The sequence below is a fragment of the Dermacentor silvarum genome, chromosome 1, assembly GCF_013339745.2.
Source record: "Dermacentor silvarum isolate Dsil-2018 chromosome 1, BIME_Dsil_1.4, whole genome shotgun sequence".
Taxonomy (NCBI): domain Eukaryota; kingdom Metazoa; phylum Arthropoda; class Arachnida; order Ixodida; family Ixodidae; genus Dermacentor; species Dermacentor silvarum.
In genome coordinates, this window is record NC_051154.1 from 336,015,101 (window position 1) to 336,041,203 (window position 26,103).

Below are 26,103 nucleotides of genomic sequence, written 5' to 3' on the forward strand. Positions count from 1 at the left end.
TGCACACATAAGGTTAGATGTTAATTCAAATGAGACGCAGACACCAAATATTCTTTGAGAACGAATATGAATAAAATATGAATTGAGTTAATCTTGTCGAAATTGCAACGTCTTACGATGTCTTACGCGTGCATATTAGCCACTTCGAAAACCCGCAAGGAAACGAAAAAAAAAAGCTAGTAGTCGAGCCCGGATATAATAATTATAAACACCTTCGGTGCGCAATAGGTGTTCGCTATATTAGCAGTTCGTTATAATTAGACTTTCCCTAAAATATAACAATAATGACCTCTATAAGGTGTGCAGTAGCGACGCTTTATGACCAGAAAGGACGCACACGGTACATATTTGCAGAAATAATTGAGTGAGGTCTGTTTAGGTAGTGTGAAACCAACAATGGCACTCTACAAGTTAGTCAAGCTGTTGACCCCTTCGTAGATCAAGCCTCGGGCATATAAAAGATCCTCGTACGAGGAAGGCAGTCGATATCACTACCGATTTGTGAGATCGGTAGCTTCCTGGCCGTACTCAATGTCACTGGAATCCTGGGCGAAATGCGGAAGTTTTCGCACTCCTCAAACATCGTTTAATCGGAAATGTTCTGGAAGACATCTATGCCGTCGTCAGCCGCAGTAAGCAAGGCCGGCCTCGACCACTTGTGTCTACAATGCTGAGCAGATGTCTCGCACTAGGTGTTCGTAGACATCAAGAAGAAGTGAATGCAAGCTTTCTTAAAACAGCTTATTCCTCCAAATAGCCTTCTACGGCACGCTTAAAACATCATTCGTCGCTGACGTGACCGAGCTGGGCAGGCCGTTCAATTTTTTATTGATTTTTGGAGTAATGAGTTCTAAAATAACTTAGATATACCCACGGGTACAACCACTTTGTGCTGGTATCAATGCGAGATGATGTTGCTAATAGTAAACTTATGACTGAGATGCCAATTTTACGCTTATTGTCAGGCAACGGTTGCTTGGTCTTTTAGAAATTTGAAACCGGTTTATTTATGTTCAATGCGAAAGAGGATTCAAAGTTTTGACGAAAAGAAATCCCCATTGGAAGGAGTTATCTGCCCCGCAGTTGCTGCTTGCTTTTTCATGTCTACCAGAAAGGCTAGTTTATATGTAACCGCTCAAAGATTTTCGTGTATTTTCGGGCCACTGATAAACGCCTGGGGGGCACACGCTCCATACTGTAGCTTTTCTGAACTGCAAAGTCTCAAACTCGAAAAATGCTTTTCGAACTTCAATGAGATTATATAATAAAGAAAACTTGAGAAGTCACAGGAGTTAGCCATTGTCGTTACGTGACTAAAATGATTTCAACGCATGTAGGTGCATTTATCTAATATGATGTTTATAAGCACTGTGACATGATATATTTTCCAATACTGTAGAGTTTTGATGAGTACATAAATGAGGCCACGGAAGCTAAAAAAACTTTCAAAGATTAAGCCAGTTCTGGCGCAATGCGAGCGAATGATTGGTCATTTGTTTTCAGTGAACTAACTTGAGTGGTGTCAAAAAGCATTGATGTGCAGTTAATTTTCAAAAGTTGTTCCGCATAGATTATCACAACATCTTAGCATGTTTCACTGACGGGTGACGCCAGTATTCGATGTCCCGAATCCCCGGACGTGCTTTCTCTATTTCATAGTCTAGTCCTAGGAGAACACATCACCAAAGTTCGCGCGTTTCCTGCACACACAAGTCGTATTTTTGGAATGATTGCGAGCAGTTGCTCCATCCTAATGCAATAGCAGTACATTTAGCCCATAAGATGCCAGCACAAACTTGCCTCCCATAAATGCACACAGGAGTTAGCCCTAGTGGTTACGTGACTCAAATGATTTCAAAGCATGTCGGCGCATTTATCTAATATGATGTTTCCTTGAACGACTAAACACTGCAACCATGCTCACTATCTGACTTTCCTTGCGTTTATGCGAACTTGTAGCATTGTTATATGCTCTATTATTCACTATATTTTGCTTTATAAATAATGTCTGTACACATCAAGACGGCTTTGGTAACGCTCTCTGTGACTGGATGCTTGCACGTCGCCGGTACAGGGCGCTTCTTGACTATATTGTATAGCAGGCGACGCCGGTGTAATGTGATGCTCAATTCCTGCCGTATTTTTACTTCAACATTTGTGATTTTTCGTTTATTTCATTGTTTATTCCTCACTCGTTTGAGTTTATCTTTTGATCAATGGGACAGCCAGCTCCTCATTGGCCTATTTACCCACTTGCTACATCATTTACTAAACAAACAAACAAACAAACAAGAATGAGCCGATCCCAAAGAAAGTCCATTCTAACACTGCATCTCAAAGGGCCAGCAGCCACGAGGGAAGAATGCGAGAAACTTGCACGACACGCAGAAAATGACAGAGGGTTCAAAGAATGACTTTGAAAAGAGAGAAGCATGCGTGCGATCGTGGGTTAATGGTTACAGCATTGGGATGCTGTGCTGGAACGCAGAGGTTCGATCGCACCATAGGTCACACGTTTATTTGTAGCATTATCGACGGATTTTACCCACTTCGGAACTAACAGAAAACTCGAGGTGTGTTGAGCGAGCACGTCACAGTGTGCAGGAATTCACAAGTTGTTTATAGATACGAGACATAGAAATGTCACTTTGATCGCTGCCGAGACTTCACAATCATGACATTCTGAGTATGCGACGTAGCGGTGCTAAGTAGTGGCCTAATTTTCCTTCTTTTTTTGTCCAATATGGAGTTACTGTTCTGCCGCATACATTAATTGTTATTGGCACCTTGAGCAAGTAGTCATGCACACGCTGCCATTAATACTGCTTTCACAATGGCAGAGATAATGGGTCACTCGATTACCTGGTTAAAAATTCGCAGCGCTTGCCCACAGGTGTCCATCGCTATGTCCGTTACGTAGAGCAGAGATACGCAGGAAAATGTCACAGATGGCGTCAAGGTGACGTCAGGTTCCATTATGGAGATTGTGCAGAACAAGATAATCATCAGCTGCAAATAGCAGAAGAATATCAGCAGGGTTTCTTTCCACACACCATTGATCACAACGTTTGTAAACAGTGAGACAACATAAACGTTTACCGCTATTTCTGAATAACTGTAGAGACATTTTTCTAAGCTTGTGATGTTGTAATGCTAATAAAAATGGTTTCCTACTCTGTACGTCAGACGCCTACACGAGTTCTAGAGATCGCACAGCCTGTGTTAGGCAACATAGGATATGCTTCCATCTTACTATTATTCGCTAGGCTACAAGGACTAAGCCTAAATGGCTTCCTCATTGAATGACTGCCCTTCATGCCATTGGTCTCATTCTTTTAAGATTTTGCGCTTCATTTCCAAGTTTCGTTGCAGGTATGTGAAACACTCAGTGAACATGCAACCCACCCACGAAATTTAAGGCACAGCAATAACATTTCGCTTATTCACAGAGTTGGTGCAAACACTGGGCTTTCGCAATGTACTATGATGAACGCGATGAACGAGAAGAAAAGAAACCGAGGGGCCAGATTTTGATTTAGTCATAGTTTGAAGGGATACGGACACGAAATCTAAAAATTTTATGAAAATGCTGGAAATGAATCCTCAGAGTGTGATTACACCAAAAAGTAGTAGTCAATTAGCGCATTTTTTAACCGATGGCTTTATTTTTGACGTTTTTGTGAGCGCGCGCCTCGCCGCCCGACCCGCGGGAGTTGGAAAGGCGTGACGTCACGACACCCTCGTTGGATAGCCAGCCGGCCCGTCGCGGTCATTCGAAGCGCGCCGACGCCGCCATTGCGAGCATGGATTCGAGTTCTGGTGCCTCTACCAGCGATGAGTACACGTCTGAATACGAGGACCATTCCAACTTGGCAAGAAATATTACCGCTTACGGTTGCGAGCCTTCTGCGTCAAGCGACGAAGAAGAGCAGGCATTCCGTGGAAGTGCCGGTCAGGTTTTCGCGAACCGTAGCGTGAAGATTTCGCTCTGCACCAGACACTTGTGTAATAATTATTTATCTTTTCCTGTGTAAACTAGCTTTTTTCAAGAGCGCACGCAGGCAAGACAGCTGCGGGGTACTTCAGCACTGCGTAGATGACTGAATAGTAGCTTATGCCGTCGGCGTGAGCAACTGCTGTGAGGTATCAGTAGCTCCGAGGCTCTCACGTCCACTTCGCAAGCCGACCGACAGATGGCAGCACCTGTCTTGCGTTCTGCCCAGTTTTTTCTGCTTTTAGCCTGTGGAGAAGCAGAGCTGTGTGTGTGCCTGATCTCGTGAGTCGCGCGAGATCGCGAGTTGCGCCTTGTATTGTTTTACTTTGCTTTGCCAACATTTTAAAGGCATTACTGCCTTCGAGCCAAGCCTCGCGCATCTCGCCCCAGCCTCGCCCTTACACTGCTCAAGAGGGCTGCAAGTGAACGGAAACAGTACCGACATCTTTTCGCCTCCTCTTTTCCAACGCGCCGCTGATCATTTCTGCATTGCGTTTTCGTGAGAAGACCGATGGCACAGCGTCAGGCTTTAAGCATTGTACTTTTGAGCGCCCTGCCGAGGCAAAAGCACAGCCGGGCTGGTCACATAATCATCGTCGACGAAGTGGTCCGCGCAAATGAAGTCATTTTTAGAGGTTTCCAGGTTGTGCGTGATAGCTGACAGGCAGGTATCAAGTTTACGCACCTTCTCGTCTCTGGGAAACGTGTGCGACGGCGTGTCACGACCGACGATGCTGTTATACAGCAATGTCTGGGAATTTCCTTCCGCCGTCACGAACGCGTCAATACCTAGCGACGTTCGCGGAAAGGCGCATGTAAGACGCACCACCTGCGTGGAGCGCCGACGGGGATAATGTTTCGGACGGATCACGTGCGGAGATCGCCGAAAGGGGTTAAACAAACGCTGCAAGGGACCGACACCTCCGGAAACACTGCGACAGCTGTGGCCGACCTTGGCCGTGCGCACGCGCGCGGGTGGGTGTTATGACGTCAAATTCCAGCTTCTGCCGGCGGCCGCTTGGAGGCAAGGTGCAACAGAAAATCACAAAAACAAATATGTTTCTCGTTCTTTTTTACAAAGCAGGGGTGCTATGCAGGATGCCCCGAGTTTGGCGAAACTCGGGATCTTCCCGAGCTCTGGCGACGCCCCAAGATGAAAGAACTAATGGTAACAAGACAAAGTTTGTCCGTCGGCACACCTCCAGTTTCATTGGTTTATCTATAGATTCACTCTGGGTGGCCATCATCCCTTGGGCGTTGCCATATGGGCGGTCGACAAACTGAGGCTCACGTGAATAACGGTCGGTGCATGGTCGTACCTTCTTTCACTTGTCTGTCGTTCCACCGAGTGCATTAGAGGCACAAGCAAGTTATCAAATAAATGCATTTATGCAATGATATTAGTCACATTACCGTAGGGTATAGGTGTTTTAAAGTTTACAAATTGTACACTGAATGTGTATTTGACTAATTTGTAGTTTAATCGTTTCGCGTTATACCACGAGGGCACGCTCACCGTCCTCTTTCTTCCTCTGGATTGGATTGACGCGGCTCGCTAGGTGCTTGCGCTAGCATTTCCGAGCACAGATTGGTGTGCGCTTGGTTTTCGCACTGGGCTCTGAACAGATCGCTCGTTGCTCTTTCGCTTTCCTCTAGATTTAATTGGTGCGGCTCCCTACGTGCTTTCGCTCCCATTTCCGAGCACAGATGGGTGTGCGCCTGGTTTTTACACTGGGCTTTGAACAGATCGCTCGTTGCTCGCGCTAAAGTAGGGCTTCGAGACGAAGGGAGCGTCGGTTAGCGCAGAAGTGGTTTGCCGCGCGCTTACCGTGTAAGCACTCAGGAATGTCGGAAAACACTCATGCAAGGATAAGAAAACTACGCTTTATTTTCTTTTACATTGTGACGCACCTTCATACTGACTAGCGCCGAGCGATGGCTTCTAACAACCGCAGGAAAGAGTCTTTATACTGGATAGCCCCAGCGATCTGTGGCTTCTAACAAACGCAAGAAAGGGTCTTTGCAGCGTACGTGGCCGTTGTGTGCCACCACATTCATCCCAGGCGGCACTCCAGCATCAGTGCAGTTACTCTGTACCCACTGCTGACGAGGTGGCGCTTCACTTTTTGACAATAACTTTCTATTTTTCGCGTGTGAACGCCCGTGTTGGTTTCCACAAAGTGCACGCTGTGGTTGACTGTCTCCCAATGCAGATTAAGGCATAGCCCCGTTAGCATCCCCTGAATTTGGGATCAGTTGTATGCGGCCAATTCGTCACTATGAATAATGATCCCCGGTTGAACATTGGCTGCAATAATGGCGCCTAGCGTCGCCGCCTTTCGTCGGTAGACTTTGAAAAGTAGCAACACCCCTCAGGTCGCGCAGACCATGCCCAAGACCCATGTGCCACCATCTTTAACACCACCGTAGTTTTGGCGGCTCGGCGGAACGTTGTCGCCCGTCATTAGGCGGCCTCGATTGCACTTTTGCTCGCCGCGAAGAAGGCACTCGTCAATTTGCGCTGTCTTCCCGGGGCACCGAGTGGAGCTCGCACCAGCAGCTGGTCCCTCGCGACCTTACGGGGGTAGCTCCTCCAGTCGGCGATGGCGTGCTCCGATAGAGGAAACAAGTCTACGGTCTCATTCAACATCCATATGTCTACGCTTTTGCTCACGCAGTACGTGAGCCAAATCATTTGCCGCCTGGAGAGGTCGTCGTTCGGACGGCCGAGGTGGTCCGTGTTGGCGCAGTAACTTCCTTCGCCTCTCTGCCCGTGCCGTGCAGCGGTACCGTGTACCTGCCAAAAGTGATTTCGGCACAAAACTGATTCGGCACCGGAAGGCAGCCCGGCGTCCATTCTGAGTCTTCCAATATAATGTGACTACTTCGCCTGCGCAGGTTGGTTGGTCCGGGTTGAACCCCAGGTGCTCGCAGGTGCTCCAGTATCCGATGACGACGCCGGACCTGGCCTGGGGCTGGGGCGCGATGGACGAGCTTGCTTGAAATAGGAGAGAGCCGAAGCGATCGCACGAACTATTCCTCCGCAGCCTAGTCACACCAGTCTACGCTGGGAAAGCATAATTTGCCCGCCACCCTATCTCCGCAGACGACGGCCTTCGCCTAACTCGTCACACAGCCAGCGCACTCACGTTTTGGAAAGGCAAAAATGACGCTGAAACTCTACGTCGGACATGTAGGTGAACGGGTCGAGATGGTGATATTGACGCTTGCTGCCGCTGGATGCGATTACACAGGCTGCTGCTGCCGCCACCATGTTCCCGAGTTCAACTCGAGGGGGGTTTCGCGATGTACGAGTTTGGCCCGAGTTCGCGTGTCAATCAAAACCATATGTCACGCCCTGCGCGAGGCATGTAACTCTTGTGCGCGCCCCCGCCACGGTTGGGCCACGCCCAACTTATTTTCCGGCAACAGCGACGTGGTGCGGAACTGAGAGGCATCAACAATCTTGACCGCCGACAGAAAATTCGCACAGCACACTGTCATCGGTGATGCACTGTAACTGAGAACCACTATCAAAAACAAAGCGGCGACTTTCGCTGGCTCATGCATCTATCTTCTTAGGCTGTGATAGCCCCACAGCATGGTTCATTGTCTGCATTGTAGCGACGTAGCGCACAGCAAATAATTATCGGAACGACACTGTAGCTGCTTGCAAGGCGTCGATGCGCCGTGGTAGATGACGATGCTGAGCAGTGCGTAGTGTTTTCCAACGTAAAGGTATCGCAGCTGTTGTTTGAGATGGCTGCTCTGTCATCGGTGGTGTATCGGATCTGCAGTGTCGCAAACACGGTCAGCGCCGAGAAATGCTCGCTTTTTTAAACCCAGTGCGATGGTATTTCTTCATCACAAGCACGGTACACTAAATAGTTGCAACCCCTTCCTACGTTCGAAGTTTCATTTCCTAACTGCACACAAGAGCCATCACCCGCCAAAATGCGATTGCTGCGCTGTCGTTACTATATCTATCTGCGATCGCTGTTAGCTCAGCAACAGAGACAATCGGCAAGCACGTTGGAGAGAACTCTGCGTATACATGCGAACGGATGCACCTTCACTGGGCAAGCGATGACAAGCGATGAATTGTGTCACTGGGCAGCGCGCTCTTCTTTGCAATGCATCGGGGAGGCTTCGCGCACGCAGATAAACTGGTGCACTTTCACTGTGCTGCGTCACTACGGACCCTAGAATACCGCACAGCCCTTTTGCTGTGACAACCGTTGCTCCCGTCGTTTCAGTTGGTAAAGCGGCGGCCTTAATAGCCGCCTCAGTGAAGCACCTGCGGTGAACAACCATGCCGTAGCGCTGCGTTGCCATTCCCCTAATAGTCAGGGAATGGAAAGATCACTGTCATGACTGACTTTATCAATGATTAGAGTGCCTCGATGCGCGCGGGCATCAAGGCACCCTATCAAGGCTTAAAGTCCCTATATAAGAAAAGTACCGCCATCTACTCTTTCCTCCGCCGCCTCCTCTCCTAAAGCGCTTGCTTTTTTCTTTACTTTTTGCTTGCGAAAGCCAAGTCGACGGTGGCGCACCTAGAAAGTCCACGTTGAAGTTTTCAAGCCGGGCGCGCGCCGCCGCCGCCGCCGGCGACTGCGGCTGCGCAGAGGACTTTCAACATGGCTCTGAGGCGGAAAAAAAAAAGAAAATATAAAGAAGTGAAAAGCGCGTGCAATCATCGTCCAATCGGAGATCCAGGAGAGAGAGAAGAGGCGTTTATCAAAGGATGGCAGTACTATTCTTATATAGGGATTTTAATCAAGGATAGCACTGCAGTGCCCCTGGCGACTGCTCACCGTATGAACTCCCTCGTGCGTGCGATGCTCGAAAATGTATCCGCTCGTTAGCTTTCGCCTCACTGTCGCCACTCGCGGCAAAAAAGTGCAAAATTTAATAATTCGCTCGATCTCTGTTTGTCATCAAACATTTATGGTATTCCAAACGAAAAACAGATACTTCAAGAAATAAAGTGTTTCTTATTTTATTTGTTGTATTTGAACGTAATCGATTGAGGGAAAGTGTAGGCGCAACAATGCACCGCATGTGCCCTGTTCGCATTCGACGTAGGATAGAAAGATAATGCTCGAAAGAGGAGGCACGCCCTTTACGCGCCCTAGAAAGGCGTGGCAGGTGGCTCACGGCAAGTGTGCCGATAAACAGCGGTACAGTCACGGTATTGCTAAATGGTGATAATACGTTGATAACAATACGCGGCGCTGGCGCGTTTTGCTGCGCAGTCTTCTGTGCTTGAAGCACGGAATCACTGTGCCGCGCAGGGTGCGCTCATGTTGTCATACGCGGCTTTATCTCGACATTTCTTTTTGCCTGCTGTTCTTGCACGTTCCTTGCTATTTCCGTTCACTGACTGCCATCGAGCAAACTCGGGTGAAACTCGTACGAACGAGAAACTCGGCGCATCCTGCATAGCACCCCAGCTTGTTGTATTCGTCATTTTCACCAGTGCAACTTTTGTTCCGACGCAAAAAACAACTCGCCAACTTTTGTGTCCGTATCCCGTTCAGTCATATTACATATGTCATAGTCGTATCTTCAGTCTTATATTAGTCATGTTTGTTGGCTTCTTAACACATGAATATATATATATATATATATATATATATATATATATATACCGGGTGTTCTAAATTAAGCTTTATGGTTTTCTTAAGATTTGGCACTGGGAAGCACGCGAAGACCACCAGTGCAAATAAGTTATGTGGCCAGGGAGAAACAAAGTGACAAAGTGAGATGATAATTATCGCTGTCAGCAGCCGAATTACCTAAAATTGACGTATTAACTTTTTATTGACTGCATTAATTGTATATGTTTGAATCCAAAGTTAGGGGCAGTCGTGTTTCTACACAGTTTCACTTGGAAGAATTCTTCTAGCATGTCTGTGCTCCGAGATATTCGACCCCAAATTTTAATTGTCGCTCGCATGATTACGCATGCAAGAGAGTGAGGATCGGCGCAAAGCTCCTCCCTGATGTAACCCGGCTGTTGCATGCGGCGTTTAGTCTGACAACAGGGCGGAGGCATCGGCAAAAATGATAACGGTTCCCTTTCCCCTCTCGGCAAGGCCTCCGTGAGCCAAGAGAAATTGAAAAAACAAATAAGGTCTGATGAGCCCACCCTGAATTTTCCACGCCCAATGACTACATACGAGAGCTACAGCAACGTGGTAATGCGACATTGGCGCCTTCAGAATTCATTTGATCACTTGTGGTTTCCTCAGCTAGTCACACCGTCATGTGAGTGCACAGTCATACTTCCTTTTTTGAAATGCAAAACATTTCTTTGAAACCAAGGTAAGAGCAAAGTCAGACGCAGGGGCACGCTTATTTTTTCTCCGAAAAATATTGGCCGATCTCGGAGATAATGCAGTGCGAAGAGCCGCCAGACGTAGTGCAAACAAACACCGGATATAGCGTAAATTAAGGTGGCCCACGGCGGCAGGTGATGCACGTGAGCGCAGGATATGAGCTCACGGTGGTCGTCGTCCCACCATCGTCTTCACTCCTGCGTCACCATCTAATGGTCACGACAACATCGTCGTCATACCATGGTTACCATGCAGTCAGCGTCATACCATCGTCGCCACCCTTTGCGCATATTTGCGACGTCTATACCTTTCACAAATTGTTCGCGCGACATAGAAAATTGTCAAAGATATTTTCTACGTTAATTTCTTTTGTCTTCGCATTCCGCTCCTATTCAAGTGCGGGTGCCAGAACCAGGTATCGAAAATCGCGACATCATATTGTAAACTGTGGCAGCATGCTGGCTAACACTTAGCTAAGGACGTTATAAACTTAAAACGCTTTCATGCATTTCGGACAAGGATTGCAACCTGCGGGTGGGGTGGCTGAGATGTCACAAAGGGAAGGTGACAAAAAATTAAACCAGTTCCACACTTGTGAAATCTGATGAAACAGCGGAGCTCTGCAAGCGTGGGTGTATAGCGTGCATTCTGCTTCCGGCTTCCGAGCTAAACGGATCGCTAGATCATGGGCTCCAGTGGAGCGGCAAATGCGGCTGTCAGCCGCGGCAACAGGCTTTTGACCGAGGAAGATAAGGGCTACCAGATTATTTTGCCACGAATACCAACAGGACTCATCGTATTAAATAAGGTGTTTGTGCACGGCGACGCTTGTGTTCGCCCGTTCCGTGCAGAAGATTTTCGGGACGCGCTTGAAGCTGTTGGTATGCTCTCAGGTGTCGTCGCCCTTGGAGGACGTGGCCAAGTGAGCCGGAAGCGACAACGCGGCGGCAGAAGCGAGAGGGACGACCACCCCGACGAAAGAAAGACGAGATGATGTCACCCCCCCCCCCCCCCCCCAGAAACCAGCACCAACTCTCGGGAGCGTGACGGAGACCCCGGCAGAAAATGACGCTATGCAGGCAGCGGTCGACAGCACGACCCCCCCCAACGCCCGCGCTTAAGGCGTCTCGGCATCAGTCAAGAGGTCCCTGAAGCAGGACGAGAAAGTCGACGGAAAGGCCGGCGGTGACTCTGAGGCTCCGCCCGCTAAGACGTTGTCCGACCCTCAAGCCTAAGCCGAACCTGGAGGCGGACCTTAGGCCCGCCGCGAAGCCGACCCCAGACGAACTCGACCGACGGCCACCGGATGGCCGCGGAGGCGCCTAGCGGACTGCTATAGACGTTAAGGTGAGCACCATGCTCCGGGCCTTCTCCCCTCCTTTTTGTATCAGTAATGGCTTCCAACCCGTCGCTTAGCCTTGGCCCGCTAAACGTTCGAGGTCTGGCTACCAAAAGGAAACTGACTCAGGTGTACCGACTACTAGTGGACCAAGACCTCGACGTTTTAGCCGGGCAAGAAACCAAGGTAGACGGCGAGGAGCAGACTGGGAGCATGGTACAGCGGTGAGCACTGTTAGGGTGAACACGCGAGCGCGTGGCCGACGGCACTGTCAGCGCCCCGTTACGGTCATCACTGGAAACATTGCGCATGCGCATCACGCCTTCCGCGAAATAATTGTTCCACCGCGCGCATGACGTCATGAATGCACTTGTTCGTCGTCTGCTAGCCGCATTTTTGTTTTCTAAGCCCATGCATCCTGCATTTTAAGATTTCTTTAAACATCTGTGCTTGAACAGAACAAGACAAAAAAACTTGTATATCTATGGGGGCGTGTCTATTCGTTCCCTTCAAAGTTGTTGTGCATTCAACGCCGTATATAAAACAACCAAAAATCTTTCGCAGCCGTTCATTCTGTCGCCAGATCGTATTATGGCTAGGGTTCCCGATGATGAACGGCGCTCAATTGTCGATCTTTCCCTGAAAGGTTATTCCCAGCGGTATATTGGCGCTTTAGTTAATAGGCCCCTGAAGACTGTGAACAGGATAATTCAAGCCTACAAGTATGAAGGTCGCATTCAGGATGCACCCCGCGCGCCCCGCCCTAAAGCTACCACAGACGATGAAGACGCCCTCATAGTTGCAGCTGCTGTTCGTAACCCTTTCTTGCCAGCCCCAGCAATACGCGAGGACTTGGATTTGGACGTTTCGGACACCACTGTTCGACGTCGCCTGCGTACTGCGGGCCTTCGCAGTCGCGTCGCAGCGCAGAAGCCACTACTAACGGCGGCAAACAAGGACGCACGACGGCAGTTCGCTGAGCTGCACGAAGCATGGACATCAGAAGAGTGGGGTCGCGTCACCTTTTCGGATGAGTTGACGTTTTCGACGCGACAAGACCAAAGATTGCGTGTTTGGAGACTACCAGGCACACGGTGAGGCAAACTTCCTGCTTTGAAAAGCAATTGTTTTAGTTAACGTCACAATGCCACGCAGGAACGACCCGGACAACGTGCAAGCTGTTTCTGCCAGTGGGAGATCGAGTGTGAACGTGTGGGGTGCTGTTTCAAGATATGGTTTAGGGCCCCTGCAACGTATACGTGGACACTTATCGTCGGAACAATACTGCAACATTTTGAACAATGTGCTGTTGCCATATGCGAGCAGTTTATTCCCAGACGGTGATTACCTGTTCCAACAGGACCGGTCACCGATACACACGGCGCGGGCTGTCAAGGAGTTCCAGGCGGAGCAGCACATGCAGCTACTGGAATGGCCTCCGAAAGGAGCGGACCTGAATGTGATAGAAAACGTGTGGGGCCGTCTGAAAGCTTCTTTGGCAAGGAAGCCCCTTTATTCCGCGACTTCGGACCAGTTGTGGGCGCAAGTCAGCAACGAGTGGGAAAGGCTGAAAGCCGATCGGGAATATGTTCGATCACTTTACGACTCGTTACCGTCCAGAATAGCTGCAGTCGTTGCTGTAAGTGGTCACATGACTCGCTATTAGATTTGCTCATGTTTTTATATTTGTTCTCATGGTCTTGTTTAACTTGAATTGCAAAAGTGCAATTTTCTTGAATAAAAAGTTTAATAATTATCCCTCTTACACTCACTTTTTTCCTTCACGCGCCAATCTTCAATCCAGATGGACCTTGAAATGCAGAAGGTATCAGCTCAGCGAACAAAAAATGCGGCTAGCAGACGACGAACAAGCGTATCGATGACGTGATGCGCGCGGTGGAAAGAGTGTTTCGCAAAGCACATGCTGCGCATGTGCAATGTTTTCAACGATGGCTGTTACGCGGCGCTGATAGTGCCGTCGGCCACGCGCTCGCGTGTTCACCCTAACAGTGCTCACCGCTGTACAATGGTTCACCTATATGTACTATACGGTAGTGAGCCACGCCTTAGGGACGTCGGCTGGGTGTGTATTGTTCGTGAAGAAGCTCTAAGGGCTTGTCATAGAGGGTTACTTCTTATGCACTTCTAGCCGACTTGTCGTTTGTGACTTTAGCTATTGTGATGTCCAATGGCGCGCGCTGTGTGTTTATGCGCCTAATACAATGGAAGAGAGGGCAAATTTCTATTCTAACCTAAGGCAACACTTCACTGCAAACAAAATAAAAGCCTGTGTGGGTGATTTCAATTGCGTATTAAATTCCTAGGATAGGTCTATGCGACGCGTTGTTTATGACAAAAGCAGTGACATCCTGGTGCAGATTATAAGCAAACTTGAACTAGAAGACATCGCTGAGTGTTTTGGTGTGGTCCAAGACGTGAGGTACCCTCACTTTCAGTGTGCAAGTCACGCACGATTGGACCGTGTGCATCTATCATACGATTTAGTAAATAAAAGCCAGAGTTATGCAGTGACTGCAATATCGTTTTCTGACCACTGCCTGGTAAAATGCAGGGTGGGCCATAACAAAGATCGAAAGAAGTTTGTCTGAGAATTGTAAAAAATGAACGCTCAGCTTCAACGTGACGACACGTTTAACGAAGTGGTAGTGGCTGTTCTGAATAGTTTTTGAACAGACTGTTCTATCAAGTTTGGCGAGGAATGGGAGTTGCTGAAGATTATGAAGGCTATCGAAAGGAGTAGTCTACTGCTATATGAAGAAAAGGCAAGAGAACAGGCTTTAAAAACACTTTTGGAAAAATTAGCGACGCTCGAATGCATGCAACTTGGTGCTTATCAAGACGATATGCGCTCTGTTAAGAAGAAACTCGAGGCGGTCGACGAAGAGCGCTATCGGGGTGCGCTCGTTCGTGCGAGAGCAGAAAGACTAGCGTGCGGGGAAATGCCTACGAAAAGAGCGCTGGGACTAGAAAAGAGAGCACTCCAGTCGCAAGCAAGTTGAGGCCATCGAACACGACGGGGTGGTAGTAACTGATAACCATAGGGACTGCTTTTTTGACCATTTTCAAATGCTTTTCGCATTCAGGCCCGTAAATATGCAAGGTTTCAAACACTTATTTTTGGAGCGAATGCCGCAACTGTCCAGTGAAGTTAAAGAGACGTTAGAACGGCCTATAACAGAACTTGAAGTGGTGAAGGCTGTCGAAGACCTGAACCCTGGTAAGTCACCAGGTCCAGATGGTCTTTGTGTCACTTAGTACAAAGCATTCAAAGACCACCTAGCCCCTAGACTAACCGCAGTTTTCAATGAAGCATACGAATTAACTGAAAATCCTTCCACCCTCCTTTGGCCAGTCCCATACAGTACTAATACCGAAAACAGAAGAGACCGAAAAGCTCAAGCAACTTTCATCCTACACACTCATAGCGCTGACTAACTGCGACTACAAAATATTAATGAAGGTACTGGCACGTCGAGTGCAATCAGTTATTAAGGAAGTAGTCCGCCCGCACCAGACGTGCGGCTTCCGCGATAGAACAATTTTGACTAACATTCATAAGATGAACTGTGTGCTTTAGTGTTGTGACGCCATGTACGATGCAGTAGTGATACTCCAGCTGGACTTGGAGAAAGCGTTCGATTGCGTTTCGCATGATCTCTTGCTTACAATCCTGAAACATGTTAATTTAGGCCGCATAATCACTGAGGGGGTGACCATGGCGTACAGGAGCTGCTATACGAGACTTATAATTAATCAGACGTTGGGGGCCCCCATTAATGTGATGCGCTCCGTTCGCAAGGTTGTACACTCAGCCCACTCTTGTTTTGTGTTTACATAGAAACTCTATGTCAGGCTATAATCCAAAATGAGTAGATTAACGGATTTGAACAGCAAGCAAAAGAGGTCAAGTTATTGGCTTATGCTGACGATGTGGCAGTATGCTGCAAAGATACGCAGAGTGTGTTGAATACTGTTACTATCGTCAAAAGGTGTGGTGAAGTCACTACTAGCTTTGTGAACTGGCAGAAATGTTTGGGTTTTTGGCATGGAAGGTGGGCGTCTACCGCAGGCCACTTTTCCAACGTAAGCTCGGTTACGACACCAGTTAAGTACCTTGGCGCACCCCTTGATGCCTACAAGGACAGTAGCGAGTACTGGAAGGAACGGACAAAAGAGATAAAAGAAAAAGCGGACAGATGGAAAGCTTGCCACTTGTCAATATTCGGGAAAGCTACCGCGTGCATTGTTTCTCGTGACAAAAACCTGGTACGTAATGCAGGTCCTACAGTGCCCTCGGATTAATGTGCAGAAACTGCACCGTGTGTTCGCTGTTTTCGAGTGGGCATCAAGCTGGGAGCGATGCAGCCGAGATAATCTCTTACGGCGTGTTAGTATGGCGGTATTCGTTTGGCGCACCTCTTCTTGCGTCAACTTGTTAACAGGTTCTTTTTCTTTCGTGATACGAATGACCCATTTCTGCGCACCGTGATCCAAATGAGACTATGAAGAGCACTTCCCAAGCTTGTTGTCGGTACCGAAACCATCACAGGTCCAGTCCGTGGTTTCTTCCGGGAAATAGTTGATAGCGTTTCCTTTTTGCGTGTTCGTTTTTCAAGTGCATATTTGCGGACTGTAAAACGCAAAAAGTTATATCGTGATTTGTGTGATAGTGTTTTGCTTGTACCCATGTACCGAGCCGTGTACAGTGGAGGCCCGGACCTAGACGTTTTGAAAAGGGCAAGAAAGATGCCAGTGCAACCAGCCACCAAAACATTCTTCTTTAAATTACATACCGGGACTTTACACGATAAAACATTTGTGGAACAACGTAAGTTCTACTTGCCATGGGGAACCAACTGCCTTATTTGTAAAAAATCGGAAAACATAGATCATGTCTTCATTCACTGTTGGAAGGGGCCTATTTCTGGGACGTGTTCAAACGGCTTTAAAAAAGGAGCTCCCAATAGATCCCCAGGGAATCAGGTTCTTGCCAGTAGATGACGACGAAGGATTCCGTATGATTTAATCATACTTACGGGCCTCCACTGTCTTTGGCGCTCGAGAATGGCGGGGTACCACTGTGACCCTGATGCCCGACCGGCGCGTGTATATTTCCGAGAATGCATGCAGCGGTATGTGGAACTGTTGAAGTCACAACAGACTGTTCCCGAGTGGCTGTCCAGGGTTTAACCCCTGGCAGCACTCAAGGAATTTGAACACGACAATGCCATACCGCAGTAGTGGATGGCAAAGAATGTATATATTGCTGTTTACTTTTGTATAGTGTTCGTGCAATTTGTGTGTTGTATGTCGAGGACTGGCAACAAAGAAAAAAAAGTGGGTGTATGGCGTAGTGGGTATGACGCCCACCTTCGGACCGTTAGTACCCCGGTTCAAATCCCGCCTCCGCAAGAAGGTTTGTATTGTTTTTTTCTCTCTTTTTCTTTCTCTCTCTATGTATCTCTCCCTGCACCTCCTCTCCTCCTATGCTCTGCTTTCACTCTCTCCCAGCTCACGCTCTCCAAGCTCGGCGATGCTGCGCACGACAATGTGACCAACCTAGCGAGGCTTAACACATCCGCTGTAAAGCAACCGCTATTGTAAACGCATTTCATGAGTGACGATGTATTTAGGTTACCACAGTTGAGGTGCGCGAATGCTTCGCGAGATCAAAAGCACGTGTAAACGTATAACAGTGAAATACTGAAAGACATCGTGAGAGACAAGCACGCGCAACACAGCACCTTTTGTTGTTTTTATTGCCGGCCAAAGTAAGAGAGAAACTTTAACCAAACAAATAAAAAGCGATTGCGGCTTAATGGCTCAAGCACCACACGCGCTGCTCAGTTAAACCGCAGGTGTACGATTCCAGCATCCGTCAGGCATTATTTTCTTTTATTAAAGGGAGCCGAGATGGGAATCTACCAGCTACCTCCCACAAAGTGCCAAGGAAGAGGCTAGGAATGCTTCGCACTACAAATAACCCTATTGGCACAAAAAAACCTGCTTTGGTCACTTTTTTAGCACAAAATATTCTTAGACACACCCCAGGCACTTTTGCGGTAGGTAGGTAGGTTCCTTTTTGAAAGTGTTTCCGGCTTCTTAAAAAAATAATTTAACTTTAAAACGCCGGGTTCAACACTGGCCTCGACCCACAACAGCCTGATTCTCTAAGCATTAGACCACTGACCGCACACATACTTCTCCTGCACCAAGGCGAGCGAGCTAGCTCTTTCAGGCGTCTGGCGAGTGCGGCGCGTCGCATAGCATGAGCGAGAGCCCGAGCACACGTACCAGTTTACATTGGGCTACAGACTCGGGAATGAAGCACTCGAGTTATAGTCGATCATACCAGTACCTGTCGCGTGTGTTACGTCGCACATGAACAAGTTGCCTATAAAAGCAAAAGCGTGCTAGTTTCTCCTGTTCCTTTCTCGTGGAAAATGGCATTTTGAGACGCCGTGTTGGACTGTACAGCTTTAGGTATCAGCCCAAGTGGTAACAAAACAGGCTGTCACGTTTCTTTGAATGAGGGTTTGCAGGTACATAATTACTTTACTTTTTTTAATATTCGCGAACACACTGGGACAGGACCAGACAAACACGAGCGTAGATTATCAACAGGCGTTATTTAATAGACACACATGTATATATGCAGGACGTCTCATATTACTTGTGCCAAAAAATGTCGTTGTTCCGCCCGAAAGGCGAAGCATCAATTGCGATAGAAAATTAGTATAGAGAGCTATTCGGAGTAGGGATAGTAGTTTTATCGGCTGCATAAACTTGGACACATTCACTTACTAACTGAATTAACAAGCATGGTGTCAGCGCGCACAAGCAAACATAAATAGATCACACTCGATGACCGCAGACAACCACTGTCAAAACTCCGGCAGCAAGCGCAGCCGCCACAGCGAGCGAAGGTTCGTGCGGTCTATCGCTTCAACGGAAACTGAGTGGCCAAATGCACAGCGCATACAAAGGTCAGAGCTGTGTGGAGATCGCTTGCAAGATACGGTGCGCGCGACAACACCGGCGACCCGTACCGGCGCAAACATATAATAAAGAACCAAGCGCAAAGCGCAAAGTACACGAACGCATTTGTTGGCAAAGTAGAAGCCCCCGCTCCATGCCTCCTACGCTGCCTTCTCGCTTTGTTCCTTTCGCGTGGGAGATTGCGTCGCCAGTTCCCCTTGCACCCAGTTGCAAGATACGCATTTGGTGCCGCAGCAAAGCGTCACCTCCCCCCCCTCCCTCCCTCCCATACAACAACGTCGTTTCGCGCCACGGAAGTCGCGTTTGCTTTCCGCGTGCGTTCGCTCTCCGTGATAGCGCGCGTCCCACGCGCGCTTTCACTCGCACGTAAGGCGCGCGGCGAACGATGTGGAATTTATACGCAACCTCACGGCGACGACGATGGCAGAAATTTGCTTGAAGTGTCCAGATAATTATTATCCCAATAAAATTCCAGCTATGAATATTAACCCGCAAACGGCTCGAATAAGAAACCCACGCAAATCCATTGGCCACTTTGGTGGCCAATGGATGGTATAGCGTGGCCAACCTGGTGGCCACGCTATACCTAAATGGCAGACAAAATAAAACCGGTGCTTTGTTTCCATCTCAGATCTTTTGCAAAAAAGTGCCAATGTTTTGTCGCTTGTAGAAATGAAACTTGGCTATAAATAGGTGGTTGTCTGCCCACTGAGCCGCCGATGCTTGTAGAATCGAAGAAAGCTGCTAGCCTCTCGTTATTTTAGCGCTATACTGCTTTATAAAGAATAAAAAAGAACAGAAACTGTAGGGGTGAGCTTCCTGAAACTGCGCAGTAGGTTGAGCTTCCTGTAGGGGTGAGCTTGCTGAGACTGCGCAGTAGGTTGAGCTTCCTGTAGAGGTGAGCTTCCTGAGACTGAAACATGCGCTCTAAGAGCCAAAAGAAAAAAAAATACACTGGCTGTAGCTATCAGCGAAAAGGTTACAAAATAATTACTAAACAACGCCCAATAGCTGTACAGTTATCTTCATGTTATTAACGGACGCAAAAAGCGAGGACGTACGTTACAGCCACATGGTGTTTCCCACCTAATCAACACTCAGCTATGAAATGCTTGTTTTGAAGTACGCAGATTTTACCGACATTGCTTCTTAATTGCATTGTAAATACCAACATTGAGTTTTTTCGAGGTCTTTCTAGTTACAGTTCCTTCTATTTATTTCTGGGTCGTATAGCGCATGTCCCGCTACAATGATCTTCATCATTATTGTGTGCGATTTGCTGAAAGCTATTCGCCTGTTACTTGCCTTTCAGAAGCGTTATCGTATGCTGAGGCCTGCATGGTCTCCTGTACCTTGGCGCACAGAGTTATTAAAGTAAATGCATGCAGGATTCGCGCTGTTTATTCTAGTAGAACAGTTTTAAAGATGTGAGCCTTCTGTGCAGTTGCACTAATATCAATGAAAGCTTATTCCCAGTGGAAAATTTACATTGCATTTGACCTCTGACGGCGAAAATTGACCGCTTCTGTCTCGAACACATTGGTTTGAGATAGACAACTCCATAGAATCTGTTTTGATGCATACTTATGAATGATGTAGGAATACGAAATGGCCACGTCCGTCCTGTTCTATTTTTCTTTCGTTAATCCCATTTGCTACGTCACTCCTCCACCTTGCGGGATTGCGCAGAGCTGATTTTCCGTATTCTGTGTCCCTGTACTTCGAGTTGTCGCTTAAATCGCGCTCGCGCTGCGATCTGCTAGCCTCCTGGTTAGCTGAGATGGTAGAGCGACCACCCCGGACAGGTGTTGGTCCCGGGTTCGAATCCCGCACCAGGACGAATATTTCCTCAACTGCGAAGTGTTCTTTCTGAGAAACCCGCACGGGTTTTCCTTGTAGTTTCGTGCTATATTCGGGTGGATGACATTTTTCTCTTTCATAAACCCATTCATACATTCGATCCTGCCGTTATTATAAATCATGCAGTACAGAGCAACTGAGTGCCTGAACATTTGTTCCGTCACCGTGACTCACCACTGAGCTTGTGGAGGAATATATGCAGTCCAGAATACCGTCTAGTATGTTCGCCCACAGCAGCCACTTGAGCTCGATGTTCCTGGGCCGCAGAACATTCTGCTCCATGGCTTCCTCCCAAGCGTACATTTTGACCACACGAATTGTGGACAGAAGGTCTGCTGTAGTCTTGAGACGCTCGTCCCTTGCCCGAATAACTTTTACCTGCCGAGAGCAAATTAAAATTGAATAGTGGGGTGTATCATTAAAGTGCGCACTGGCTTATGAGAGAATACATAGTGGAGGGCTCCGGGTAAACTTTAAAATCATGCAATTCTCCGACGTTCCCTGAAATATAAGAACACGTACGATCGTTCTTTATTTTGTCCGCATCAAAATGCGGCCACCGCGGCCGGGAATCGAACCCACGAGCTCATGCTCAGAGGAACCCCATAGCCTCTGAGCCACCGTGACATGCCCGAAAGTGAATTTGGCCGCATATATCTTTTTTTTCTGAAAACGCGCTCGGCCAGAGCATTTGCCGACATTCATTGAAAGTCTAGATCTGCCTAAAACAATCGCCTCCTCACGTTTGTTAGTCAGATCTATTTCCGAAGATGCTTGGTTAAACTCGTTAAGCTTAACCCGCCTAACAAACGATCCAAGCACGAAGCAGTGAAAGATGTCTCTTCTGCTTTTTCGTATTTACAATATTATCGCAATGGGCATGAATGTGGCTACCGTAGGGTGACCGTTATTCGGCCTGGCACACAGAACGTAAATTTTATAGCTACGAACAACAGGCATATTAGGACTGAAGTTGTGAAATACACACCACATATTACAGTACAAATACCGCACGAAAAAGAAAAATTATGTTTTGATCCGCTGGAAAGCGTTCCAACGCTGAAATACACGTTTGCCGCAAAGACGTGCCTCTCCTGATGCCCATTCATGAGCAAAAGTAACGGACCCCTTCGAGTGCGTGTCGAAAAGCATGCCACCGCCACCTGGTGCCACGCTGCTCAAGATCGTATGACGTCAATTATGGCGCACTACGCATGTGCGAATGTCATTTCGCCGAATAATATAAGAAAGCACATGCGCACCGCGCCGGAATTGACGTCACACGAGCTTGAGCAGCGTGGCGCCTAGAGCACTGCACTGGCCGATTTTTGTCAGCCCGGGCCCGGCCCGGGCCCGTTTTCACGTTGGGCTGCCCGCCCGAGCCCGACCAATAGCTTTATGGTGAGACCCGGGCCCGACCCGCGCCCGGAAATAATCTGCATTACCCGCCCGGCCCGGCTCGCCACCCCTTCACCTTAGGCCCGAGCCCGGCCCGGCCCGGCTTGAAACCGGCCCTAACCTGGCCCGAGACCGAAAAAGACCACCGATCGGCATTAAAAAATTTAATAAAGAAGAGAAATAAAGGAATTTATTCTTAAGGCATAAATACATGTCATATGTAATTTTTGACACCATTTGGGCAGTCTGAACGCAAATACCAGCGCGCAAAGTAGTACTAAAGTCGCTAGATTTTCTGCTGAAAACAAATATCTAGTTGAATATGTGTATCGATTTCTCTTGAAGTGATGTCGACCTCTTCGAATAATCCAGCTCAAGGACTAAAATTATGCTATCTACAACAGGTGATTTTATAAAATTCCGGAAAACATTACAACGATCACTATAATTATATATATATATATATATATATATATATGTAGCGTTCCTAGTGAACACAACTAAAGGAAACACATAGCTTAATACTGACGGATGGTTTCCACCATTTTATTCTAACTGAAACTGCCCTCCTCGTCCTCCTCTTCCTTCGTCCCCTTTGTTTTCCTCTTCTTTCGTGGCCTGAATGCGGCACGCTTTACCCTCCCTGGCTCTCTTTGTTCACACCTCCTGGTGTGGTACTTGAAAAAATTCCCGATGGAGGCACACTCTTCTTTACCAGAGGCTCCCAGATACCATATTGTCTTCAGGATGCCGTGCTGTGACGCCGTCTTTATCACAGAAAAGGGTCCATGAAATTTCACATTTGAAGTCCCAACGCCTTTTCTTATTAGGACCTTGTCATCAACCTCTATGTGTGACATTTCGTTGTTGCGTCTTCTGTCAAAGTTTCTCTTCATGCGTTGTTTGTAGATGTCCTCCGCCTGCGCGCTTTTCTTTGTTTCGGTAAGTTGAAGCTTGCCAAGGATACCCAGTTCGCGATCCGCAGGAAGTGTCGGCGGGACTCCTGAGGCGGCAAAAAGTGTGCTGCACCCCAAGCCACTGGTGTATGACCGGTTATGGTGCCTCACAGCAGCCTCTAGGCAGCATTTCCACCCACCTGTAAACTTTGGGTACATCCTTATAAATTGCTCCACATCTCGGATGGCACGCTCTGCAAGACCGTTTGCGTCGGGGTGGTAGGGCGAGCAAAGTTTGATAGTCATGCCATGATCTCGAGTCCACTTCGCTAGTTTAGCACTACGGAAGGCAGGCCCATTGTCACACGCTATGGTCTTCGTGTGTCTAAAACATTCGGCTTGAAGAAGAGAAATGACGCTGTGGGCGTCTTCTTTTCCTGCCTTAGCCGTAATCATTCTGGTGCATTCGTCTATGCAAAGTAGAAACGCCTGCGTTTTCCTGACACCTTCACCCGCTTTCTTTAGCTCTGCAAAATCCTAGTGAACGACTTCAAAGGGGACTCGCGAATGCAGCGGGATTATCATGACGTCTGTCGCCTGTCTGTACTTCACTTTGTTTACTTGACATGTGTGACATCTCCGTACATAGTTGCTGATCTCTTCTTTCATATAGGCCATGTAAACCGCTTCAGTAGCGTGTTATACTGCGCCAAAACCCATCATGCCCACCTAACTCTGGAGTATCGTGGTAAAGGTGAAGGATCTTCGGAACCATTGTCGGTGGCACGTGGTACTTTCCATCGATCTCTTTCATTTCTTCTGTGCCTTCCCACACCTTCACGTAATTTATCTGTTCTGACTGTTGGCTTGTTTCATAGACGAGCAATCTGGACAAGGCATCTGCATCAGTGAGCAGCGGACCAGGGCGGTGCGAAACGACGAAGTCAAATTGTTGCAGGTAGTTAACCCACCTTGCAATGCGTCCTCGTGGTTGTGCCATATCAAGAAGGTGCATCAATGCCTGATGGTCAGTGAAAAGTGTGAATTTCGCTCCTTCTAGGTAAGTCCGGAAATACTGAACAGCTTTCAAGACGGCCAGTGCTTCCTTTTCGGTGGTGGTGTAGTTCACTTCTGCAGGCTTCAATGTATAGCTGTAGTATCCCACCACATGATGTCTTTGGTCAGGTTCGTTTGAGAGTTTTTGATAGAGCACTGCCCCAGTTGCATAATGCGATGCATCAGTGTTCAACACAAACGGTAGCGAGAAGTCAGGAATGCGGAGAATAGGGTCGGATGATATAAGCCTTACTAGCTCACGGTAGGCACTTTCACACTCGTCATTCCACAGGAATGGTACGTCTTTTTGCATCAATCGTGTGAGGCATCGTGTCTTGACTGCATAGTCTCTTATAAAGTTGGGCTGCTGAGCACGAGGTCGCGGGATCGAATCCCGGCCACGGCGGCCTCATTTCGATGGGGGCGAAATGCGAAAACACCCGTGTACTTAGATTTAGGTGCACGTTAAAGAACCCCAGGTGGTCCAAATTTCCGGAGTCCCCCACTACGGCGTGCCTCATAATCAGAACTGGTTTTGGCACGTAAAACCCCATAATTTAATTTTTTTTCTCTTATAAAGGCCCTAAAGTGTCCAGAGAGGCCCAGGAAGACACGAAGGGAATGTACGTCGTAAGGCTTCACCAACTTACAAATTCTTTCAACGGATTCCTGCTTTGTGCTTTTGCTACAGCCGTCAAATGCCCTGCCTAGAAATACCACTTTTTCTTGGAAGAATGCACTTTTCTTAAAGTTTACTTTGAGATGTGCGAGGCTGAGCGCATGGAGAACTAGGGAAATGTGACTTTTGTGATCTTCTTTTGTCTTCGAGAAAACGATTATGTCGTCTATATAAACATTGCAAAAGCTGCCCAAGTATGGTTTCAGGATGTCATTCATGATCTTTTGAAACCACGCTGGGGAATTCTTCCATCCAAAAGGCAATCGGTTATAGTCGAACAAGTCGAATGGCGTAACAAATGCCGTGTACTTTTTGGTCTCCTCGGTCAAGGGAATCTGCCAAAAGCCTTTGCAGAGATCGATCCGTGAAAACCAGTGGCAACCACCAGTTTCATCAATAATAGCATCAATTTTTGGCATCGGGAAAGGTATTAATTCTGTTTGGCGATTTAGAATCCTATAATCGGTACAAAGACTAAAAGTGCCATCGTCTTTAGGAGCGATTGTTATAGGCGAAGCAAACGGTGAAATTGATGGCTGGATGATGTCGGCGTCTAACATTGCTTGCAGCTCCTTTTTCAACCAAGCCTTTTTCTCTCTTGACATATTATAAGGGGCTTTCGAACCACTGTTTTGTCTGCGAGTTCAAAGGGAACTGCATGTGACTTCATCGGCGGAGGATAGTTTTCTATGGATACGAGCTCTGGATACTTTGCTCTGATGTCTTCTTCACATTGAACTAACTTTAGAGGGTTGGGTGTCTCTCCGCTTTTCGTCAGTTTAGCATTTTCTTCAACCAATACCCTGTCATCCCAATAAAGGTTTATCTTGAGCTTTTTCATGTCAGGGCGAGATAAAAGGAAGTCATAGGTGACGTCAGGTATTGCCAGCACATCGCTCTTTACGCAATGTCCTTGAAATTCAATCACTAGAGACGCCCACTCATTATGGGAGCTTACTGCCCCATCATAACCCTGGACACGTAGGGTCCTCCCACTGTGGAGACGGCTGGTGTCTATTCTTTGCTGGTTGATGATGGACACAGACGCTCCACTGTCCACGAGTGCGTTCATCTCAACACCGTCAATCTTGACAGGGACATGAAGTAGGTTAGAAGACGCCAAGTACGCAGTTTCGTGGCAGTCTTTCACGAGAGGCCGATCGTCTTTACCCAGTTCTGTGTGGGGTTCGCCGACAGTCGGAACGCATACAGTGCTACCAGGACTACTTGAGCAGCGATTCGAGGACTTCAAAACGTTGTTCCGAAGGCTTCCTGCGAGTTTGAGGGATCGTATATGCGACAGAGGTTCTACGAGCTCATTGCTGTCTAGGAGTAATTCTTCTCCGCAAGGACTTTCCTGTGCTGGCTCCACGGGCAAATTTTTCAGACACCGCATGAGGTCCTCTATTGTATCGGGGGATTTCAGCTGGACCTGTTTTCGAATACTGAGAGAGAGTCCCAGCATTACCAAAGCTATAACTGCGAGTGAAGAGAGTTCAGGTTCTTCCATGCGCAAC

At 47.8% G+C, this 26,103-nt stretch overlaps 1 protein-coding gene across 1 annotated transcript in view; it reads right to left on the minus strand.

The window, feature by feature from the left end:
• LOC119443683 (ATP-binding cassette sub-family C member 3) overlaps nt 1-26,103 on the minus strand; it is a 203,301-nt gene that overhangs the window by 96,435 nt on the left and 80,763 nt on the right. Inside the window, exons 10-11 of the mRNA XM_049660466.1 lie at nt 20,732-20,935; nt 2,863-3,009 (exon numbers count right to left, since the gene is read on the minus strand). Coding sequence (XP_049516423.1) covers nt 2,863-3,009; nt 20,732-20,935 — 351 coding nt within the window. The remainder of the gene's footprint in view (nt 1-2,862; nt 3,010-20,731; nt 20,936-26,103) is intronic.